Source organism: Leiobunum rupestre, chromosome 7 (genome assembly GCF_980474605.1).
Source record: "Leiobunum rupestre chromosome 7, qqLeiRupe1.1.hap1, whole genome shotgun sequence".
In the NCBI taxonomy this organism is placed as follows: domain Eukaryota; kingdom Metazoa; phylum Arthropoda; class Arachnida; order Opiliones; family Sclerosomatidae; genus Leiobunum; species Leiobunum rupestre.
In genome coordinates, this window is record NC_143390.1 from 3,471,261 (window position 1) to 3,494,921 (window position 23,661).

At 36.0% G+C, this 23,661-nt stretch overlaps 1 protein-coding gene across 4 annotated transcripts; it reads left to right on the forward strand.

Annotated features, from left to right (window-relative positions):
- Positions 1-1,262: 1,262 nt before the first annotated feature.
- Positions 1,263-23,394, forward strand: LOC149933917 (prolyl 4-hydroxylase subunit alpha-1-like). 4 transcript variants are annotated; one of them, XM_090153316.1, is made up of 13 exons: positions 1,264-1,402; positions 2,420-2,574; positions 3,042-3,227; positions 5,952-6,139; positions 6,465-6,569; positions 9,330-9,503; positions 11,060-11,127; positions 14,170-14,281; positions 18,574-18,648; positions 18,725-18,784; positions 19,635-19,703; positions 22,442-22,538; positions 22,707-22,865. In XM_090153316.1, the coding sequence occupies exons 1-13, from the start codon at positions 1,311-1,313 to the stop codon at positions 22,742-22,744; spliced, it is 1,419 nt and encodes a 472-aa protein (XP_090009442.1). In that variant the 5' UTR covers positions 1,264-1,310; the 3' UTR covers positions 22,745-22,865. The 4 variants fall into 4 exon arrangements, 3 of the variants coding, with proteins under 3 accessions (XP_090009442.1, XP_090009443.1, XP_090009441.1); XM_090153315.1 differs by lacking the exon at positions 22,707-22,865 and adding an exon at positions 23,274-23,394 and having other exon boundaries at positions 1,267-1,402; XR_016472225.1 differs by lacking the exon at positions 22,707-22,865 and having other exon boundaries at positions 1,263-1,402; positions 18,725-18,777; positions 22,442-22,532.
- The last annotated feature ends 267 nt before the right edge of the window (positions 23,395-23,661 follow it).

A 23,661-nucleotide genomic window follows, 5' to 3' on the forward strand; every position in this document is an offset into this window, starting at 1 on the left:
ATCATAACTTATTTTAGCATTATGTACAGCGACTACAAAAGTATTCTGTATCTATAACAGAAATTTTAGCTAGCAGGTGAAACGACAAAATATACCGTCCATTATTGTCAATAGACGTGTGTTTACATTTCGCTTCAATATGGCTAAAACGTCTGTGACGCACGCGGTAAACTAGTACCTTAATAATATTTTTAGTATGTTTTCGGTAACATTTTGTGTCACTAAGACCGTTTTACTACTAAAGCCAAACAATTTATTTGAAACAGTATTAATTGTAAGAGAACATAATGAGCTAAACTGTTTTTGGAAATTTCGAGTTTTAAAATTAGAGTATAATACTTGCCAGCCAGTTTCTATTTCCTTAATCTCTCTAGAGCTACAAAGAAGGTAAAGTCTGTAATTAAGTAATTTTTTTAGTTATCGCGATTACTTTAAATGAATGTAGTTTTATGCACCATTTATTGTATAAGACGGTTGAGGTAAATTACCTTAAATTTCGTTTCACTTACTAAACCCGCTGATCACTCTGCGTAAAACACGCCTTCCATAATGAGTACATAATCTCGGCGTAATCTGCGTACTTCTCGTAATCCCAACGTAGTCCGAGTAATCGGTGTACAGGCAATCTTAAATGATCATATCCTAGGCTAAGCCTTGGGTTTCCTTTTACATACAGTTTATCTTAACGCATATCAATGCGATATTCGCCATGAGAAGCCTAACAGAGTTACAAGCGCTAGAAATGGAAAATATAGCCTACAGCTCAGTTAAATGGTGGCGGGTTGTTAGGACTTAAGAGATTCAACTACCCATTTTAACTTCAGGTATTCTATAAGTACCCCTGCCCTCCCCCCCCCCCGCCGGATTGTAAATCACGTGAATATGCGCGCGCTCGATAACTTTAAAGGTAAGATGGAAAGTGACGAAATGATGTGGCAAAATCAATCTTTATTAGAATCGCTTACTTTGCAATTAATCTGTTCTTTTAATTAGACTTAACTTAACTATGAATAATTCTATAGGAAACCCTCGCCCATCACTTTATTAAAAGCTATTCTAAGTACGGTTTTAATTTAATTAACTATCAAACCCTTAAAGATAACCAATTAATTATTTTTCGGTATAATAAAGTGAAAAATCTGGGCATGAATGGAATATAAACATACAAAAATAACTTTCGTTTCATGGATCTACAATACTTAAAATATCTAAATTTCAGAATGATTTTTATGAAAGTGTTTTGGGTGCCACTGTCTGTCTGGACCTTCGGTGCGGTGAATGGTCAAAGCTTTCACACCTCTATTAAGAAAATGGACAAGTTGTTAGACACTGAAAAGATAGTTGTCGAAATTCTCGAGGAATATTTGAAAATCACTTTAGAGAAACTTGCCTACATTGAAAGGTAATCGATTAGTTTGGAAATAAACCTGGATTATATCCTGGATGAATAGTTAGATTATTAAGATGTTCGACTAGCAACGAACACCACGTAACATGTATTACGTGGTTTTGGCTGTTAAAGATTATTTAAATTCTATGATTCATTCATTCTGTCAGAAATTTTCGCTAAAATATTATATATTTAAAAAGTACGTGCTTTATGTTCCATTGGGCGATCTAAAGATAGGTTAAGCTCGCGCTTCAAAACGCGCAAGGGAGAATGTATACGTTGTAACTTAATTTGGTGCAGTGTTTTCTCTTCATGGTTCGCCTACGCGTTTCCCCCGAAAACGAAAGTTAAAATTCTTAATATAATATTTATAATATTATCAACGTAATCCGTTCGTTATCAAAATCTTTGCATTATGGATGATATTGAGAAATATCGTGACTACTTTGAGCCAAAAAAGTTAATTGTTGATGAGGCGGAATATGAAACAATACATAAAATGGAAATTGGAATCGTTCCTAATTGAAAATTACTGAACGGAAAGGATGAGATTCAACGGTAATGGAATGAAAATGGTAATGTGTCTGCTTGAATTAAGCAGAAAGATGACATATGTCTCCTGCACTATTTTCGTCTGACACGAAACTTAAAATAAGTGTTAAGTTGCAACGCTACATGTTTGAAGCAAAAAACCATTAACATTATAGTAAGTATAAATGCACGAACCCAGGAATCCGATTTACGATTACGTTTCAATTTTTAAGCGGACTTTTTACTAACAAGAAAGGGGATGAGCTCAGTTCTGAGGCTGGCCCTACTCTTCCTCTCGTAACAAAAGATGTGAGCGCATTAGGAAATCGTCGCTAATCTTATCCAATAACTTTGGTTTATGTACTGCCGTTATAACTTATCCCTTATAATAGCTTACTTTCCCTGAATCATTGGTCGTTTTGTATATTGTACGTCATATAGTTATTAAAAATGTATTTATTTATCAATAGTAAAACCTTCTTACACGGTCATCAACAGGTACGTCAATCGCTACCACCAAATGCGCAAAACTGTAATGGAGAATGACGAACGTTTTACGCGCAATCCGATAAACAACTTTTTGTTGATAAGACGAACTAGTGCGGATATTACTACAATTGAAAATATCCTGGCCAGTTCCGACGATGTATTTGGTAAGTTGCAAAAAAGGGACGACATCTTACTCCCTTATTTGTAACGTTTATGTCCATTTAAATGATAATTGTTAGTTAGCGCTTAAAATAATTGTAGGAAACTGAATACAGTGTTTCGATTTAAATTAAAAATCATTAATAAATATAAAAATTTAATTGCATATACATATTTATTTATTATCGGTGTCTTTTTACCCTGGACTTCCAAGGATTCTCAATTTACCACTGAAAGTCGAAGGTAAATAGACACAGACTATTTACAAACGAATAATCGAGTTAATTAAGGAGCAACGGCCTTACTTATTTATAAACCATGCTTTCCCGATATAACAGTTTTAGAATGTTACTGAAGGAACTTTGCTAAGTTACATGTTTAATGCGATTAACAAAAAAGTATAGGTATAAGGATAATTCACTGTTAAAGATGTATTTAGTTTTTATTTTTAAATATATTGATTGATTGATAGATTTGTTGGAAAACATCGTGAAACTGCGACGCGAAGAAGAGCTTCCTTCGGACCCGGATCTCGAGGGAGCCGCTGGAAGCCTCATCAACCTGGAGAAAATCTACAATCTCGAGACCGAGTCATTCGCTCGGGGGCATTTTCGCAACGAAGTAATCGACTTCAAAGGAAGCTCAGAACGCATGACTTGTAATTATTGTTCCTAATCTTTCCGTAAAATTCGTGTTCAAGATTTTAAATTTAGGCTTAGAAGTAAAATCTTTTCTTATATTTCTTTTATTTAAATTCTTTATTTATTATTTTTATATCTCATGCTGTCTATGGTAGTTCTTAGTTTGAGAAATACATGTATATCGCCTGGGAGTTCCACATCGGCTGAAGTATCGCGTCTTTTTAATTCTTCGCGTGTTCTGTAGTTCTCATTTTCTTGACTAATGTTGACTCTCGTCAATTTAATTATTTTTGAGAGTTACGTTTAATTTACCGAAAGATTTATACTGTGTAAGACAGCAGTGCTCAAATTCCAATTTAAAATATTTTCGAGGTCAATTCAGTAAAAGCCATAATAATAAATTGATATGTGTACGTACACCGCAATGTGGCCCTCCGTTATATCAACACTACAAATCGTACAAATACATGTCATTAGTACCGGATTTACTGAAAGTGGGGTCCTGGGTAGATTTTGGTGACGCCTAAGTAAGGAAAGCATAAAAACTAAACACTCGCATGTTCCGAAGCTAAGCTTATGTCATGAGAATAATGATTTTTCAAATAAAAAAGCAACAAGCTTGATATGTTTTATCTTAAACCGCATCAGTGAAAAATCTATTGATTTCCTCAGGGGTGGGGGCATTCTGTTAGTGGGGGCCCATAGGCCTAGTCCTTAATCCGGCACTGGATATCATTTTTCACTAATTTAGAAATTCAACGGAAATACAGGCGCACTTTCCCCACATTTACTCAAGTGTCGTTCTAGTAGTGACTATGCTATTTAGGCCAATATTCACATTCACCAATTAATTTTCTCTCGTTAACACATCGTGTGGTCAAAATTCTAACACAAAGACGAGAGCAATCGTTAGTCTAACAAGACGTACGACGGTCAGAATACACACAATCCTTCTAATGTGTTAAGTTTGTTTGAGCTATTCACAGCAACCTGCAATGCCGGTATCATAACCAATATATATCCACGGTCACACATAATTGTACTTACACTTATTTGTTACTTGTAGGGATGTTAATGAAAAATAAAATGCGGAAAATTTTCCGCAAATCGGAAAAATAAAAATTTGAAACATAAATTACCTTTTAAGGGTTTTTATGTTTTTAACTTTTAATCGATATAAAATGTCTAATATCAGTAAACATACTACAAAACATTAATAGCGTTACATTGTTAATCAGTTTAAACTAGTCTAGAGGTTTAGTTTTACTTTCATATTCGAAAAAATGAGGCGAAAATACCGCTTTATTTCAATTTGCAAACAATATATTAGACTAATCATGGAATGAAAACTTTTTTTTATTTTTTCCGAGCGGGAAATTTTCCGCTATTTGAAAGCATCGAAGATTCCTTCGATCAGTGTAACTCTTATTTTTTACTTCTGATAACACTTATATGTTACTACTAGTCAGCCGTTGAGTGTCACACTTATTTTTTCTGGTTATACGACAAAGACTAATTCGATCAGTTTCATACTTATTTGTTACTTCTGATCACACTTATTTGTTACGTTGAGTGTCACACTTATTACTTCTGGTCATACGCCGAAAACTAGGTTTATCAGTGTCATCCTTAATTGTTACTTCTGGTCATACGTTGAAAGCGCGGCGCACTCTGAACGGCCTTGAAAAACGCTAGAGGGAAATTCGCGTAAAGTCTATAGGGGGTACGTATACGCTGTCCAAAAAACCTTACTTAGAATTAAAATTAAGCAACGTAATTGCAATTCTAAGTTATATGGAAACCACAGCTATTCAAAAATATAAATTTCATGAAAATAAGACTTAAATTAAAGAACGTTATGTCGACTTTCAGGCGGAAATATAAAACCACGAACATTGGGGTCCCTTAAATTACCCCGAAAACCATACTTAACATTAATATTTACTGATTTAACCGAAGGGATAGTTCCGCTGAAGCCTAACCTATCCAATTATATATTTTTAACGTTACCGGACTTAATTTTTAAGAAAATATATACCACACAAAGCCAAACTAGCGAAAACCGTTAATTGGGCAAATGCCCAACTTCTTGGGCTTCGATTTAAAAAATTTATGAAAGGCTATCAATGGCGAGATATGTACACTCGAACGATATATCATTGACTCTTCTAGCCCTAACCGTTGAAGAGATATGCGCGACACGGCGGCATCGGCATCTGCTACACTGTACGTGAGACTAATACACACAAATCCTTAGGATTTTGTGTAAAAAGGGAGAACATTCAAGGGTTTCCACTAGAGTCGTGAACAGGAAATCACGTGTCCCCTCCCGAACCAGTACGTCGAAGCAGAACCAAGAGATAACTCGATCAATTCGTCCGATCTGCAGCTCCATTCTCCGTTGGGGGGAAAATAAAAAATACTTTCGAAAAGTATTAGGTTCAGTTCTACTTCGGTTTGGTTCCACATGGAACCGAAACGGAACTAAGCCGAATTGACTTCGGTTGGAAACGGCAACCCTAGGCTGGCCGAAAAGGGCCCAAAAGCATGCTTTTAAGCGGCCCGGTTTTCCAGGCGATATAAAACCTTTGTTTTATATTCGCCGGGAAGATCTATCTGCAGAAATACCTCTGTATTTTCCTACTAAGCCTAATTCTGCTACAACAGTTTTTATTTTTTAATTAGATCCTACATCTATCGTCAGGCGATTAATTTTACTAAACTTAATTTTTGGTTCCAAGCTAGAGATTGTCTATATATGGGGCACATATTGTTGGACCGAGAAGATTACAGTTCCGCTCTACAATGGTACGAAACAGCGAACAAGACAATACGAGAAGACTACACAGACGTTTTTTCCATACCAGTATCAGAAAGGGAAATTAAAAACTACACATCGCAACTCACATTGCATTTACAAATAATAAAAGCTAGTATTTCCGATATGAACCTTTTCAGTTTAGATAGAACCACTTAGTGGCTCACGCAAGAAGCTCTAGAACTTCTAGATTTTCGTTTGCTAAACAGACTTTTTATTAAGCATGCTTTTTGTGATTAATCACCTGTTAAGCAGACTTTTTCTGATTAATCGCCTGTTAAGCAGACGTTTTGTGATTCACCACCTACTAAGCAGACGAAAATCCAGCAGTTTATGGACTTCTCGCATTGACCACTACGTGAATCTATTGAAACTGAAAATGCTTAATTCTGCTCATATACCACATTGCAATTTAACCCTTTATTGCGTTCTGTAGAAAGATCCTAGCGACATCTACAACCCAAAACCAAGGGATTCAGTCCGGAATGAAGATATCAGAAATGAAAGATACAGTCAGCTTTGTAGGGGAGTTAAATTGAGGGTTCGTATATATTAGTAGCAGGAAAGTATATATGTATACACTTGGAGTATCTAAGGACTTATTGCCACCGTGCTGCAAAAGAGGCTCGAGAGACAGGCGGGGTTTTAACTAAGTCAAATGTAAGACATAGCTCGTTTTTCCAAATTGGGTACCGTCGCTAAGACGACACGCCGCGGGAAAAACATGAAGGCAACCAAATTCACCAGCTGGAAAATAGACTAACGAGAAAATGAATATAAGAAACACCGATAAGTTATTACACTTAAAGGGGCTCCAAAGTTCGGTGGCAAATTGTGTGTAAAGTCAGTAAAGTGCGAAATTTACGGTTGACTCTGCCCGCCTCTGCCAACTTGCCAAGGCCGAGTGAGGGGTTGGGGGAATGAAAAGCATAATCAATTTTCTTTCTTTTACCACCGAGCTTTGGAGCCCCTTTAATATCTTGTACAGTTTTTAACGTTCTTCGGAATGAGCATAGCTGCCTAGACGGCAAGTTAACTTATATTATGTCGACTATAGGCGCCGAGTCTAGGTGGCGTAATGGCTCTAGCTCCTCCTAGATGGCGCCTATGATCTAGTGTTGACCACAGACAAATTAAAAAGTTGTTAGAACTTGTTTTCTTAAATAAACTTATCAAAATATAAGCAAACGATGCCAAAATTATATTTAAATAAGAGAATCATTATTTATAAAGTTAAATTTACGAATAATGATGAGGAAAAACTAATAGCGTCTGCTTAAGCCGTTACTAATCTAGGTTTTAATGGCGAACGAATGGGGACGTAGCGATAGTTTTCGGTCGCGAGTAAACCACGCTCGTTTCTATAAGTATTATCAGGGCTACAGTTATGTTCCTTATATATATAATTTCCTGGTAGTAGGAAGAATGTTTGGCGATAGATAAATGGAAAACCATTTAATGGTTCAAAGTGGTAATGCACCGAAGATAAATTGTATGGTAAATAATGATTTCTAAACTTTTAGTAACAATCATAAAAAGAGTTTAAGTATAGTAGATTAGGGCCGAGGGACCACGGACTGATGTACAAATTGCATACCAGGTTTTTAAGGGATTATTATTTTTTTCGATTGCCTGAGATTATTTTCGATTATTTTTGATTTTCTAAGATTAGTTTTAGAAATCTTTTTGGGCATTTTAATATTTATTTTTATTTTGAGAAATCGAGTAATCGATTGGTGTTTAACTGTACATCAGATTTCTCGAGGGGCTGGCCCCTAGATCAGGGCTGCGCAAATCGAGATCTCCTGTTTTTAGCAGTTGTTTTAAGATAATAGTATATTTACGAAATAAAATTTCAATAACAAGGCCATCGAAATGCGCGATTGTTTTTCGGCGAGAGGTTACTCTACCAAGGCCTATGCTGTTACACGCGATGATGCTCTTGCCTTTCACCCCAAGAAGCCCGCCACTGAGAGGCCTTTCGTCGTCTTGACGTATCATCCGCAAATTCATCGAATCGAGACTGTTATTCGGAAAAACTATCATCTTTTAAAGCTGGACCCATACACAAGCCATATTTTCAGTGATCCGCCTAGATTTTGTTACCGCCGTGATAATAACGTGCGATCTATCCTTGTTTCTATCTCCTTGCCGGGACAAGACGCCAGCGCGACTTACGAGGGTACCCAAAAGTGCAATCGCCCGCGGTGTAACCCTCGCGCCTTTGTGTCTGGTAATCTACTGGTGCGTGGTCCGAAGCGGGATTTCCAGATCAAAGGGTCGTTTACCTGCACGACGTCCAATCTCGTTTACGCTCTTAGCTGTAAAGTCTGCTCGATGCTCTACATCGATGAGACTGAAAGGCGGTTCAGGGAGCTTCTCAATGACATTAGAAAGACGCCAGCAAAGAACCACGTCACCCAACATTTTAATCACGTTCACAACATCAATGACGTTTCCATCCGCGTCATGAAAACTACTAATCTTCCCAAGAAAGGCCACAGCACTGAGGAAAACAGCCTAATTTTTAATTTAGCCACAGAGTTTCCGTCTGGGTTAAACGTTAAATTAGTTTTTAGCTAGGTTGGTTCGTTTTTTGGGGGGGAATTGTTGTGTTTTTGCGGTCAACCCGACTTCGTGTTTTTCCCGCCCGCGTTCGACATTGCTCGGTTGCCGTCTTTTTCGAACGTGGACGGTTTTTTGGTTGTCGGGTAGGGGTTTGTTCGCAAGCATTTGATGTTTGGTTCCCTCGCCCCTCGTTTTTCTTCCCCTTTAATGGTTCATCAAACTTATTGAGACGTTCCTCTTTTATGACAGTCCATTTTAGCTTTTGTAGTTTTTTCTCCCCACTTGTTGTCGCGTGTTTGTATTCCCTTTTTCTTGTCGCGTGTTAACGTCTCGCGCCTCGCGTCTTTATTTTTTTAATCATTTTCAAATCTCTTTGTCGGTTAGTCTTAATTAATTTTTTCGCCTTGAAGGCCTATCGGCTGAAGTACCGCACCTTTTTCTCCATTAAAGCTTAGTTTTCTCCCCCACTTCTTTGGTCTCAGTACTTGTTCGCGTTTTTACTACAATTTATCGAAGACGAGATTACGATTTTCAATGTTGAAATCTCCATTCACTGAAGATGATTTACTTAGATACCCCTGTTATAGATAATAATATACAAACAAATTACCTTCCCTTTTCTTCAAACTTAAATTAAAATAGATATTTCAGCGTGACGTGATATCATTATCCAAAATTGTTTGGTGTCAAAGTTATGTTACTTACGCCAATGTTTATATTTCTATTAATTTAGACAATAGAAGAAGAAAGCCAACTTTTCTGTCGATATTTTGAGGGCCATCATCCGTATTACCGACTTCAACCGCTTAAAATGGAGATTTTGTCAAACAACCCTTATGTCGCGATGCTGTACGACATCATCAGCGAAAAAGAAATGAATGAGCTTCGATCATTATCGATTCCCAAGGCGAGTAACTCGTCTCCAACTACACTAGTTCAAATGCTAATTCCATTTCATGAAAGTCCCGTTCTTTCCCGAGCTCATTTTCAGGGTGGTTCAAAATGCCAAATTCTTTATGCATAACTCGAAATACAAAATGCCAAATACTTTTTCTAACTAAAAATGCAAAAAAAAAAAGGAATTTGGCATTTTGCATTACCAAAATGCATTTGAAAAATCCTGCTCATTTTCGAGGCATGGGTTTAGCGCTATCTGTTGGCAATTGGTACTGTGATTTGAAATGATTGATCTCGCTTGGCAGTCAATGAAGATTTAAGAAAAAATAAGGTTTTACTATACTTTTGGCAGTTATTTAAAAAAAATCCATAGCGTTTATTGGCAGCCATATACCTCAAGGTAGGATTTGTTGAAATTTCACTTTAACACCAGCAAAGTGTGATGAAAAATCCAAGCAATCAATATATTTAAATAAACTGATTAATTTATTATTATGATATAATAAGAAAACGAAAAACTGATTAGAACCAGGTGAACTGAACTGAGCGAACTGAATATAAATACAGTAATGAAAACAGCGTTAACGTTAAAAACTATATACAAACATTAGACTTCAGCGCGTTGTGTTAAAAAGGAATTATAGTTTATAAATGGGGCACTACTTAATTCGAAAGTGAAACATCAGAAAGAAACAATACTAAGTTATCATATGTTAAGTTGATAAGAACCACCTATGGACTGCATTGCAAATAGTGTTAAAATGTGCGAACCTGTAGTATAGTCCATAATAAAATGGGACAAAAAGCTACCCCCAAAAGAAAATTGTAAATTTTTTTAAAAACTTACAAACTCGTACCAATTGACCGTTTCAAAATTACGTTTTTGCTCGTGACAGTACCCTTACATTGTGAGGTATATAAAGCTTATTTGCCTGCTTTTATACCCTAACATGGCGGCGTATCTTCAGCACAAAATTAATTTTAAGATCCACCAATGGGTCTTCGAGCAAACACAAAGACGCGAATCTCCGACCAAATAGATCTAAGAGTAAAAAACCACTCCGTTGCTATGCAACATGTTTTGAAATTTTTTATGTTTAGGCTTAGTTTCTCTTTTTGGTGTAATAGCCGCAAGCCAGATTTCCCGCACGGTACTGATGGGTTCCAAATAGGACGAAACCGGTCTACCGTTCGAATTTCGGGTTATTTTATTTAGATTTTTACTCGAAGGTCAATTTGGTCCGAGATTCGCGTCTTTGTTTACTAGAAGACCTTTTGGTGAGAGTTATGCCTATTTGTAAGTTTTAAAAATTTGTTTAGTGTTTAGCTTTTTTGTGCCATTTCATTATGGACTTTTCTACCGGTTCGCGTATTTTATCACTCTTATCAGTTATCAAATAGTTACTTGGAACGTTTTTAAGGGGTAATATAATCCACCCAAAGAATAACAACTCATTGACGTAACACCAAGACTTTATTTGTCATTTTCGTCTTAATGTGAAACCCAAACATTTTAGGTTTTCCAACTGATATTAAAATGATAATATACGTCTTACATTTCCGCAGATGAGCCGGTCTTTGCTTTATAATCCAACTGGAACGAGTAATTCAGGGTCACAAAGAACCAGCCACAAGTATGTAACTAACTCATTCACTAAACACTTGTTACAATTCGTAAGACATTTAAACGGAAATTAACATTATTTTAGACAAATCCGAATCAAACCTGAAATATCCAGTTTTACTACACAAAAATTATTATTTTTGAAAAAATATAATTATGACCATCTTAATAATTGAATCCCGTTTAATTTAACAATTTCAAATTCACTGCAAAAAATATGGATTATTTATTGATGAGAAAATGGTATTCACGCTTTTTGCGTGACCAACCGGAACAATATTTTTTAAACTGAAACGAATTACGCAAATGCTGATAGTGTTTAAACATTTATAGGAAATCATTTATGGATTATCACAAAACTATATAAATTTTCGAATCATGTGTAAGTCACACAAGTAAATACGTATACGACCAATATGGAAATAACAGGAATTTGCATTAGGAAATCAATATTCATTTGAAATCTCAAAATAAATATAAATCACTGAAAATAACAAGAACGAATAAAAATCACGGATAAAATGAGATGGAGTAGATATCACAAAATTAAGAACGAAAACAAATCACAAAAAAATGTAATTGAGTAGAAATCACAGAAAAAATTAAGAACGAATAAAAATCACAAATAATGAAATTGAGTAGAAATGACAAGAAATTAAGAGCGAATAAAAATCACAGAAAAAATGGGAACGAGTAGAAATCACAGAAAAATGGGAATGGTGAATCACAGAACGGAGCCTACGTTATTAACAAGGCCTGTGCACGCCTAGTAGCGAGAGGGTGACACAAGCCAGCGGCTTACGCGATATAGACCGATAGGTGGCGCTCTTCCTTGTTGATTATTTTTGTTATTTCGAATTTTCGCGCGCTCGAGAGTTCCATGTTTTTTTTCCCGGCACTTTTTAAACCGAGAAAAATAACTTTCAACACAAGTTATAAGATAATTTTTGAATTAACATATAAATTAATTAAGAAAAATAGATACTAAAATAATTTTTATTAAAACATGAGATCTTAATTTCACAGTCTAGAATGTTTGGGCACAGTTTGGACTGTTTGGTTATTTAAGGCACTGCACATTTAAATATTTAACTTCACTGTAGAGATATTATAATTACTTAAACTTTAGGATATTATGAGCAGAATAAAATAAATTTCTAGGATATTATGAGCAGAATAAAATTATTTAACTTCTTTTACTATCACAGTTAAATTAGTGAGCATTTCGGATATTACTATCACAGTGAAATTAGTGAAATTGCAGGATATTGATATCACAGTTAAATTAGTGAACTTTAAGAACATTACTATCACAGTTAAATAAGTTAACTTGCAGGATATTAATATCACAGTTAAACTTTTAAAACCTTTCTTGACAAAGGTTTGATATTAATTTTTTTTAACTTCATTTCTATCGGAGGCATCAATAGCGTGATTTGTCGTAGAAATGTTTCTAGCAAAATTTTAGGGATAAAATTTTCTCCACAATCACACGCTAGGGGTTTAGAAAAATATGGTCAAATTACCATAACATATGATTCTAGAACCTGATTTCTTGGGCACAAATGGAGGGATGATTTAACAAAGTCAAGAACCAAACTGAGTAAGCAAATTAACATCTGGCTTCGGTATTTTAAGCCTCCATTGTCCTGCTCTGCTATGAGAGCATGAAGTGGTGCTTTTCTTGTAGAACTTTCTCTAGGAACTGCATGGAAAGAGAGGCATTCTCGCCCTTCACTTGTGTCCCTTTTCTTACCTTTTCGCACTCTGTTGCTTTCATTACAGGATGTAACAAGGCAGATTACCATTTTGTAATCTAAAATTAAAAATGAAAATATAATACCAATTTTAAACGATTTACTGAAAAAATATATTCAAATAAGTCTGTTTACGATATACTGAAAACATAGGACTTGGCTGAATTTTATAAAAATTCCTTTTGGAAGTTCATAGGTTTATAAAACAATGATATATTTAAAACTAATTAAAGAATAGTAAAATTTCTTACACCGTAATATTTTAAATAATATCTTACCTTTTATAAAAATTAGCAACACCACTAATCCATCCACACACTGGGCCGAGCTGCTAACCTGTTGACTAAAATCACCCTGCAACGTTGGGTTGCCCGCCACAAAACCCGCGAAATTCCGAAAATTCAAATCCCGTGACAACGAAGAGCACCACTAGTGGTAAATATTGGCGAAATAAAAACGTCGAAAATAAAAATCGGAACCGACGCGTGCACAGGCCTTGTTAATAACGTAGGCTCCGCACAGAAAATGGAAATGATGAATCACAGAAAAATAATGAGTAACAAGTTGGCAAGCCAAAATATACCTCTCCTCGGAGTTTTTAATTTTCAATGAAGCGTAACTGTATCCGTGGTTCTGCGGTAGAACGCTCACCAGTCGTACAGGAGGGCTCGGGTTCGAATCTCAGCCTAAGAAAATATTATACTACACCCAATGGCAAAAAGAGGGCGTTTTTTGGAAAAACGTTTTCCCTGATTCTAAGAAACTGCGTACGCAGCGATTACACTTTTCTCCGAAAATGCGAGCGCGTTCGCAGCTCAGACAGACAGACCCACAGACAGACAGACAGACAGACACGGTGGTTGTATAACCCCTCCACCCACGGAGAGGTAAAAATCAGAGAAAAATTATGCATGAGTAGAAACAGATGTTTATAATAAATCTCTTACATGAAAAATTTACCTTCGCAGGCTCGACTAAAATTCCATGGGTTCGAATTAACCACTCGTATTTCTTTTCCAAACCATGTTAAATGTTAAAATTTTACGGTATATGAATATGTGTACTAACTAATCAGTCATTTTTCCGATTCCATAGTTTTAGAAACTCGCTATATAATCAATTTCGCCCCACACTATGTTTTCTTCCAAAAAGTCAGCGGGAGCCTTTGAAGTTTCATGTTTCACGCAAATAACTATAGCGAAATATTATACTTTTCTGGTGGAAATGACAGAAAAAATACTAATTGAAATGAGTAGAAATCACAGAAACATCAGTAGTTTTATTATTTATTGCAGTGCGTGGTTGACTTCAGGAGCAAGTCCGATCATGCATGGCATAAGCCGTAAGTCAGAAATGATTTTGGGTATCAACCCAGCATATGGGTTAAATTCATCTGAAGACTATCAGGTATGATATAATACATTTTTCTTACTTGAAGGTTCCTATTTGAAGCACTTTTCCCTTTTTTTAAAGGAGAACTGTCACCACCCTAAAATTGGTTAAAAACCATTTAAATGGATAGAGGACGTTAGAAAATGGTTATACAAAAATTTCATGTAAATATTTCCAGTATTTGATTCATTATAAGCAATCAAATTTCGTGTTTTATCCTCCCCCGACTCGAGAATCTCAGAACCGATTGGTTGAACCTACCTGCAGCGCCATCTCGTGAACGAAATATTTTTCCCAGGTTTTATCGTTTTTCAGTCGGAATTGTCGTCTGCTACGACATTCTCCTTGTATTTTTAACCCAGTTATATTGGTAGATTGTAGTTAATCGTGTTTTTAATATGCGTTACACGTCGCCCTTTCTCAAATTTTTGCCGCTACATTCTTTTGGCGCTGCACGTAGGTTAAACCGCGATTTCTGAAATTTTTGAAGCCGTTTGATGTAGGTTGCGGAAAAAGTAGCGTAACTTTTTAAATACTTTTCCAATAACTATAAAATTTCAGGGACATAATTATGTAAAAAAACTTCGTACATTTTGGTTTGGTGACAGTTCTCCTTTAAGTGTTTTATATCTTAACAATACATTACAATTGTTGGCTTTAGATGGTTTAAACGAGTATACCACAATATAATATAATAGTTGGACGGACAACTGTCTGGGAAATGAATCATTCGAGAATGCGTCTTTTGGGTGGCGATATTTAGTTCAAAGCAACTTTTAAGTGTTCAACGTCTTCCGTTGAAAACCACATTTAGGGGTTCGATTATTGGAAGTGTTCATTTTATTATATTGTAACAATGATGTAATGCAAATTCAATGTACAGCAAAGTGTTCACTATCAACACTAACAGGAATCCATTCCTCTACTTGGAATGCTAATCCTGCCGTATCGCGTATGGTAAGATCACTCTGACGGCTTTGGCCCCACCTACTAGAGAAAAAATTAACTCTGCACGCGCTCCCCTCTCACGTAGTTGTTTGTTAAGTTATCATAGTGATGCCAAAAACCGTCAGCCACATCGAGACCAAAATATGCCGCGATAATCATTCCAAGTAAAGTTATGGATTCCTGACACTTATCATAGTCATAATGCCAAGTATGGTATTCCCCGTAAAGCAATACACCAAAACATCGTTCAACGCAATACTTAAATAGCCATTCTCCAAATAGTCGGCTAACCCAAAGTGTTCATTCTCCAAATATTCGTACGACTAATTGACGCACTATATGGATCTTACTCGAAATAGTCGTCCACAACTACATAAACACGGCCGGCAAATTTTCAACCAGGAATCAGCATAATCAATAAAATCTTTCAAAAAAATTGTCGTATAACTGACCTTAAGCCCAAATTTCCAATTAAAAGATCGCCATTTTTAATTACCCAGTTCACAGCAGTTATTTTTAAGATTTGAGTATATTTTAGAGATACACATTTTGGAAATTGAGGCCACCATTTTGAAGGTCGAGATTGCCCATTTGCGCAACATAGTCTAAGTGGATAAATCAAAATAACTCTCAAAAGTTCTTCATTTTTGATGTGGCTACTATATTTTGAACTAAACTGTATTATGATCAAGACTTAATATAAACGATTTAGAGGTTCATACCTTCTTTCTAAAAGGGAGAGGTTGCTCACAAATTACATTACGCAAAAGTGCGACCCCTTCACCCTCGTAACACTTCGAATGGTGTAACAATTTTTATATACAGGGTCTTTTTTTTTGCTCGGAAAAGTGTTTTTTTTCAAAAACTATTTATAGTACCGATTTCAAATTTGGAAGGTCAATTTTCTATACCGGGGGACATCAGTTTGAGAAATTTGAGCGTTTTCGGTAATGTTTTTCACCAATTTTGAAAAATTATTTTTCGACCACTAGGTGCGAGATAAAAAATTTCTATTATAAAGTTGTAGGCCGTCATCGAAAACCCTTAAAAATTGTTCACTCGACGAAAAACAACTTATTTATCAGTGAAAATTCGAGCTTGAAAAATTTACAAGTTGGTGAAGCCAAATTACGATTGTTTGAAACGATAATTGAAAAGGGAACAAGTCTAATACAAACGTAGAGTTTTCACACTTGAAAAAATGTACACGTTTGGTTTTTAAATGCAGATATTTTATTCACATAAATTTTTACAAAACATTTTCAATAATATCACCATTGGCTGCAACACAGGTTTGTGCGCGGACAATTAAGTTCTCAAACGCTTTCTCTACCATTTCTGGTGTGACGTCTCGGCAAGCACTGATTATTCGTCTAATGAGTTCCTCCCTAGTTTCAATGGGCGTGGCGTATACCTTTGCTTTAACGAATCCCCAGAGAAAATAATCCAGCGGTGTTAGGTCAGGTGACCTTGCTGGCCAATGCACTGGACCATTTCTCCCTATCCACCTTTCAGGAAACTCGTTGTTGAGGTGCTCAGTTACTTGCCGGGAAAAATGCGGAGAGGCGCCATCTTGCTGAAACCACAACTGACGTCTTTCAGCCAATGGAAGGTCGTCGATTGCGTCACTCAGTTCGTTCTGTAGAAAATGTAAATACCTTTGGCCGTTGAGGTTCGTCGGCAGGAAAAAGGGACCAATCAAACGGTTTCCAACAAGTCCAACCCAAACATTGACCCGTTCAAATTGAACCTGGTGATGATATTCAAAACCCCAATGTGGGTTGATGTCAGACCAAAGATGGCTGTTTAGATGATTAAAGGGCCCATCTCTAGAAAATGACGCTTCGTCGGAGAACAAAACATGGCGCAAAAATTGTCTATCTTCTTGGACAGCATTTAGTAACCAGTTGCTAAATTCATAACGTCTTTGATGGTCTCCGTCAATTAGTCCTTGGTGGAGCGTAGCTCTGTATGGGTGATAGCGATTCTTACGAAGAATTTTCCACACACGATTTGCAGAACAACCCAAATCAGCAGCGGCGTTAGCGCAACTGTGACGAGGATATGCCACAAAGTACGCGAGTACATTGTTCTCGAAGTCTAAATCCGGTTGACCCAATCCGCGAAACCTAGGTTGCAAGTTACCAAATTGATTGAAATGGTGAATTGCTCGTCTTACTGTATTTACAGATGGTGCTCCATTTGGATGTCTTTCTGCGAAGATTTCAGTCACTCTTCTAAGGTTTTGCGCTGCTTCTCCATAGTAAATGGCAACTATCTCGGTACGCTCAGCTACTGAATAACGAGGCATTGTTCGAAATATTATCAAACACTGATAATAATCTCCCAAAGTTTTCCTTTAAATACCCAATGCATGTTTAGGATTGACCTATAGCCTCGTGTTTTTTAAATCCGGTCGTTTTTTTAAACAAAGTTTCAACTGGATTAGGTAATTCGGTTTCAATTATCGTAATTTGGCTTCACCAACTTGTAAATTTTTCAAGCTCGAATTTTCACTGATAAATAAATTGTTTTTCGTCGAGTGAACAATTTTTAAGGGTTTTCGATGACGGCCTACAACTTTATAATAGAAATTTTTTATCTCGCACCTAGTGGTCGAAAAATAATTTTTCAAAATTGGTGAAAAACATTACCGAAAACGCTCAAATTTCTCAAACTGATGTCCCCCGGTATAGAGAATTGACCTTCCAAATTTGAAATCGGTACTATAAATAGTTTTTGAAAAAAAAAACACTTTTCCGAGCAAAAAAAAAGACCCTGTATACATGTGGAATTATAATTAAATGTTATTAGGGAAGTTAAATTATTGGTTTCGTTGTCTAGAGGTGAAGGTTATATAATAATGATTAAATTTAAATTGTTACATTGAAGAAATAAAATAAATGGTTATCGAAGTATTTAATTAATTATAATAAAAATTAATAGGCTGGTCAGGCCACAATTAAAAATATACACAAACAAATTATTATGTACAATGGAAAGAATATATTTACAAACGATAAAGGTCCATGGCGTTCCAACGTCAACCGGCCGAAAAACTCGGTCCACACTACGTTACGACGCGCACAAAAACTACTTGAAGCTCCTAAGACATGTTGTCTTACCCGATCGGCGATTTTCTCAATACTCTCGCTCGGGTCGGAGGCTTTAACCCAAACGAAGGGTATTGCAAAATCAGGTGAAACCTCCTTCCCGGCGGAGAAAGTTTTCAACAACGGAAAACCCGCGAGCTAACGTTATAGTTAAGGGAGAGTAAAATACGTCACAATGGCCCCACAAATATATGACCCCGCTCAAGTATATTAGTCTTTAAGTAAATTCATACAGAACTTTTTCAGGTCGCAAACTACGCAGTTGGAGGTCATTATGTTTATCATACGGATTTCTTACAAGACTCCGACGGTACTATCAAGGTAATTTTTTTTACTAAACGTTTAAGGTCGATGTTAAATATGAGAATATTAAACGTACAGTGTATTTAAATTTCAGAATTGCGAGAATAATCCCTGTCGATTAGGAGGAGACAGAATTGCGACTTTGATGTATTACGTAAAAACATTTTCATATTACTGAGCACTTAAGTCTACTTTATATGACCGCTAGCTATATCAAATGGAAATTTTTACTAACAGTGATTCCATATAGTAGCGTATCGATCGTAACTTTTTATTGAGTTCGTATAACTTTAATTAAAGTTATCTTAAACACGAATTCAAATTTAATATTTTATTGTACTATGTAGAACAGTCAAAATTGTAAAAAATTAAAATTAAATTGATAATTATTTAAGAAGAGACAAAAGAGACATCCTTGAACGAACAAACAATGTTGTAAATGTGACCTTAATGGATGTAACCAAACTCTTTACCGAAAACCGCCAACTTGGCTATTATGTTGCAATTTCCATCGTTAAGCTCTGCCTTAAAAATTAAAAACTAAAAATAACAGAGAAGGTATAGAATTTGTTTCGCACCAAAACGTGGCGGCTACTAATTTAAACAGAAGATGAAGGGCAATCATGGTAGTTTCAAGGTTTATCAATATCTAGAAAGCAGAGTTCAAGGGCTTTCGTGGTGTTTCCTAATCGAACAAGGAAATTTAAAAAAATCACTGAGATTTTGGAGCCCAAAACCTTTGATAATTACATAGAAGTTATAACACGAGTAACTATCGACGAAATCATGACATTCCCTACTAGGGTTTTACTCAATTTAAAGCGAGTGTAATATAGGACTTAAAATGTCGACACTGTTTCAAATATGATATCCACGACCCCGCTAAATAAATTAATATATTCTCAGTAATCGTATGTATCTTCTTGCTTATACAACCTGTATTATAATGGCGAAGATGTCGAATAAGTACTTGCTAAGGTATTAATAAAACATATTTTTTATAGATTTCAGACGTAATTGCGGGAGGATACACTGTATTTCCTACAATCGGTGTTGCAGTTAAGCCCGTTAAAGTACGTACATAGCACGATCTCAAAGAACTTTCGGTGTACGCAATTAAGTTAACACTGGCCACCATTAGAAAGCGAAAAACTGATCCATGAAACCCAAAAACACCCACTCCTTGTTTAGTACTGGCGATTGCCAATAGATGGGGTAAGAACGCCCTCAACCTCACGCTGTATTGACTAGTAAGGATGAAATACTATCCAGCGTGAGGTGAATAAGAACCTGTATGCTTCAAACGCAAATACTTTTAATTCATTTATATCTCGTACGCAAAAAAAAGGAATTTAAAAATGACTTGCTGTATAATTTTCGACACTTAGGTACCTTACTAAAACCTTTAGTAGGACTCCTAAGAATCGAAAATGATGACTATTTGCCAATTTTTGTATCGCTGTATTGGGAGCTGGCCGAGCGTGTCAGTGTCGATCAAAGGTCCGGTATGAAAGTTAGCATTAAAATAGGACCCTGCAGTACTGAATAAGCAGCACACGGTAAAAGCCGTATGCGCGGGCAGCATCATAAAGCTGAAATTCTAATAAAATGTGACATTGAAGAAATCTAAAAAGGTTTGAGATAACTACTTAAAAACCATACTTTTTCATGAAAGTTTCTTAAAATTTATACATGACGTTTTCGCCCAGTTCTACTTTCTCTACGATGAAGGGCTAAGCCCAACGAAACCGGTCAGACTATGTAAATATTGTAAAAAAGATTTTATATAAAAAAAAACCTTTTAAAATATATATATGCAAATGTAACGACGTCTTTTATTCTTCCTAAAATCTTATAAATATTAGTATAAATATACTAAATTAATAAAAATATTAAATTCAAGGAAGGGCTAGTAGAATATTTATGAAAGAGACCTTCGTAATGCATCCCTGGGCCCGAAATCTCTTCGTGACTGTAATGTCCCCCCACATTACGCCACCGGTTCCAAAAAAATCCAAGAGGTAGGCAACACGCTCATCCGATCGGTCAAGCTCCTCAGCATAGGTGTAAGTCTATCGAACAGAGAGGAAACTGGTACACTCGACCAGAATGTGCGCAATATCCTCGCGCAGTACACCACATAGAGGACATTTCGGATCATCACCACAAATTTCGCTCAACGTCGTCGCTTTCGGAAGGCACCTGTTCTTGCTTGAAATAGAAAGGTGACTCGGTCTATCGTTGGAATCATACTTAAACCCGTGTAAATACTTGTCGGTCACCATTGATGTACTGTTTATTTACACGAAATAAACAACTATTATTATTATTAGAAGAAGAGCCTCGGCTCGAAACGTCTTGTATAAAATAAGTTTTATCTTCTAATACCATGCCGTTTTCTCTGAATTAAACATAATTTCTACTAATATTCACCATGGTAAATAATAAGTTTAATATATATATTATTATTATTATTATACACAACATCTTGACGCCATTGTTTGTGGGCATTCTATTTTACAGCCTTTTCGATAATTAGAGTCCACTATTTGGTAGAAGATTCCTCTCCTCGTGACCGTGACCCAATGCCATACATACGATTAACGAATTGGATTATCCTACACCACCGGATACAATGACCTGTCACTCTCACATACCGGAAGACATTTCCAGCTACTCGATCTTTTTGCATCTTCACGAGTCGTCCCGAGTATGAAAGCTTATTACGAACCTCCTGCTCCACGAAATTTTACCAAGCAAGTTCCCCTTTAATTGCGGCTTTCGTGGTGAGAAAATTTCTGCCAACAGCAGCCTTGCCCACGATGAATTAGGACTGTTCCAAGCGACGTAGGATTGGTTCTCTATAGGCATAAGATATCGTTGGCGTAAGAAAGACTCGGAACCAACACTTGCTTCCAAAGTTTACGCGTGACTATGTACGCATTATATGAGTGATGACTTTTACGTTCAATGGCGCCCTGAAGCCGACCTGTATTCGTACTTAATATGTCTTCGTTAAGTTACAAATACTCCTTTCCAGTACCCAAAGATACACCATCAGAATATTGGACTTCGCAACCTTGAACAACCAAGGGCTGGTGGATCACATTATTTGGGCCACTAAACTGCAGAATATGACATTTATCTCCAACCACACCCAGACGCAAAATCGCCAGCAATGTTCAAGAGTCCTTGGAGATCTCTGAAACTCTCAGCAGTCTTGTAGATAGCATCAGCAAAAAACTGACCACAAATGGTAGTCTGAACATCAGGCTATTGGTGGAGAAAACAAAATCCCAGACTTGAGGGTGATAACCACTGATCAAAAGCCTGAAGATATATCGCCAAAAGCAAAGGATACATTGGGCATCCCTGCTTCAGACCAACATTTGAACGAATAAATCCAGTCGAAACGTCACCAAACCAGTACCGGTAAAGGGTATTCGCGTAAATTGTTTTCCAAGTGATCCACGAATTCAACCGGAATACCAAGATTGATTAAGGTCTGCCACAAAATATCTCTGTTTACAATCGCGCTAATTCAATCACCTGAGTAAGCGAAAAAAGGTCTTTGCGAAAAACATTCTAAAATTCTCCTAACCTTTTCGACAAATGTACTACGGCGATTTAATAAATATTGAGATAAAGCAGGGATAACCTTTTCAAGTTGGCGTACGCCACTACACATGTATTTGTAAATTTTCTACGGCCAAAACGCTCTGGGTTTTTCTTCATTTTATTACATATTTCTATGAAAATGGTTTTCAAAAGTATTAGTTATACTAACGGTCGCATGTTCATTATTTAACAGGGAGCAGCGGTGTTCTGGTGGAACTTGTTGACCAGCGGAGAAGGAAATTCTTACACACTTCACGGAGGATGCCCAGTTCTGATGGGGCACAAGTGGAGTAAGTTCCTTTTTACATTAAGTGGTTTTTGGAAACTTAAATTAATATCGTTATTATAAGTGAGGTTTTTAAACCATTTTTTTAAGAAAAAAATAAGCTATTCCCTTCTAATTTTCATTGGATTAATTTTCTAAATTACCAACTAGTAGTATTCGAAACTATTTTCAGAAATTATAAGGAAATCTTTAGAAAATGACAAAACGTAGACAAAATAAGGAGCAGAGTGCCAGGAAAAAAGGGGGCGTTATAGGCCGTTTTATCCTTTCATTCCCACGTCGGAAAATAGAAAGATAACAAAAGACTACTAATTTGCGAAAATCTACCAGCGAGGATATCCAATTAAAATGTGTTAAATATTTTTATTTACAAAATGTTATGATTAAATATTTTACACATTTTTACTCAATTTCCTCATTGGTCTATCTTTGCAAATCATATTTAAGTAAGTATTAATTTCTGCATGCACAATTTATGTAATGAAATTTTTGGAATAGAAAAATGGCAACATGTTTCCATAACTGCTTCAAACCTCCTCAAAAACCAAATTTAATTCACCTACAACAGAACACCACTCATCCTCTCTCAGCTATTTCCTCAACAGAAGTTTCTCAAACCTCCTAGTGCTGGCAACTTGCGTTGCCCTTTAACCTTACTTTAAAAAATATTTCTTACAATTTGGTTAGATGAACTCTAAATATAAATAATTTTAACCTTACTTATTTTCCTTTATTACAGTAACCAACAAATGGTTTCGAAGTAATGATCAAATGTTTTTGAAGAAGTGCCAACTGAATCCCAGAGAACCGCATCTTGATATTTAATTAGAAAACAATTATTTATGAAAAACTGTTTAACTTACAAGACTCAAAATGTTATAAAAATAAATTTACCCTTAATAAAAAAATTTTAGTCTTCAAACTTTTATTTTCATTATTACATAACCAAAGGCAATTCAACAAAGATTCGGGTGAATATCAACACACCCACGCATGTCCGATTTATTTTGATACTTTAGACGATACTGAACATTTTGTGTCAAAATTATTTTATTATTATTATTATATTAATTTCTGAAGATTAACTTTTTCTAGCGTTACTTTTCCGTTTGTGGTATAGTAGGAAG

What these genes read in the sequence shown, in the direction of transcription:
- LOC149933917 (XM_090153315.1), top strand. Translation starts at nt 1,311, where the DNA reads ATGGACAAGTTGTTAGACACTGAAAAGATAGTTGTCGAAATTCTCGAG. An exon ending in CAGTTCCGACGATGTATTTG is followed by an intron (nt 2,575 to 3,041) that starts GTAAGTTGCAAA and finishes ATTGATTGATAG; the next exon opens with ATTTGTTGGAAAACATCGTG. An exon ending in TTGCGACTTTGATGTATTAC is followed by an intron (nt 18,785 to 19,634) that starts GTAAAAACATTT and finishes TATTTTTTATAG; the next exon opens with ATTTCAGACGTAATTGCGGG.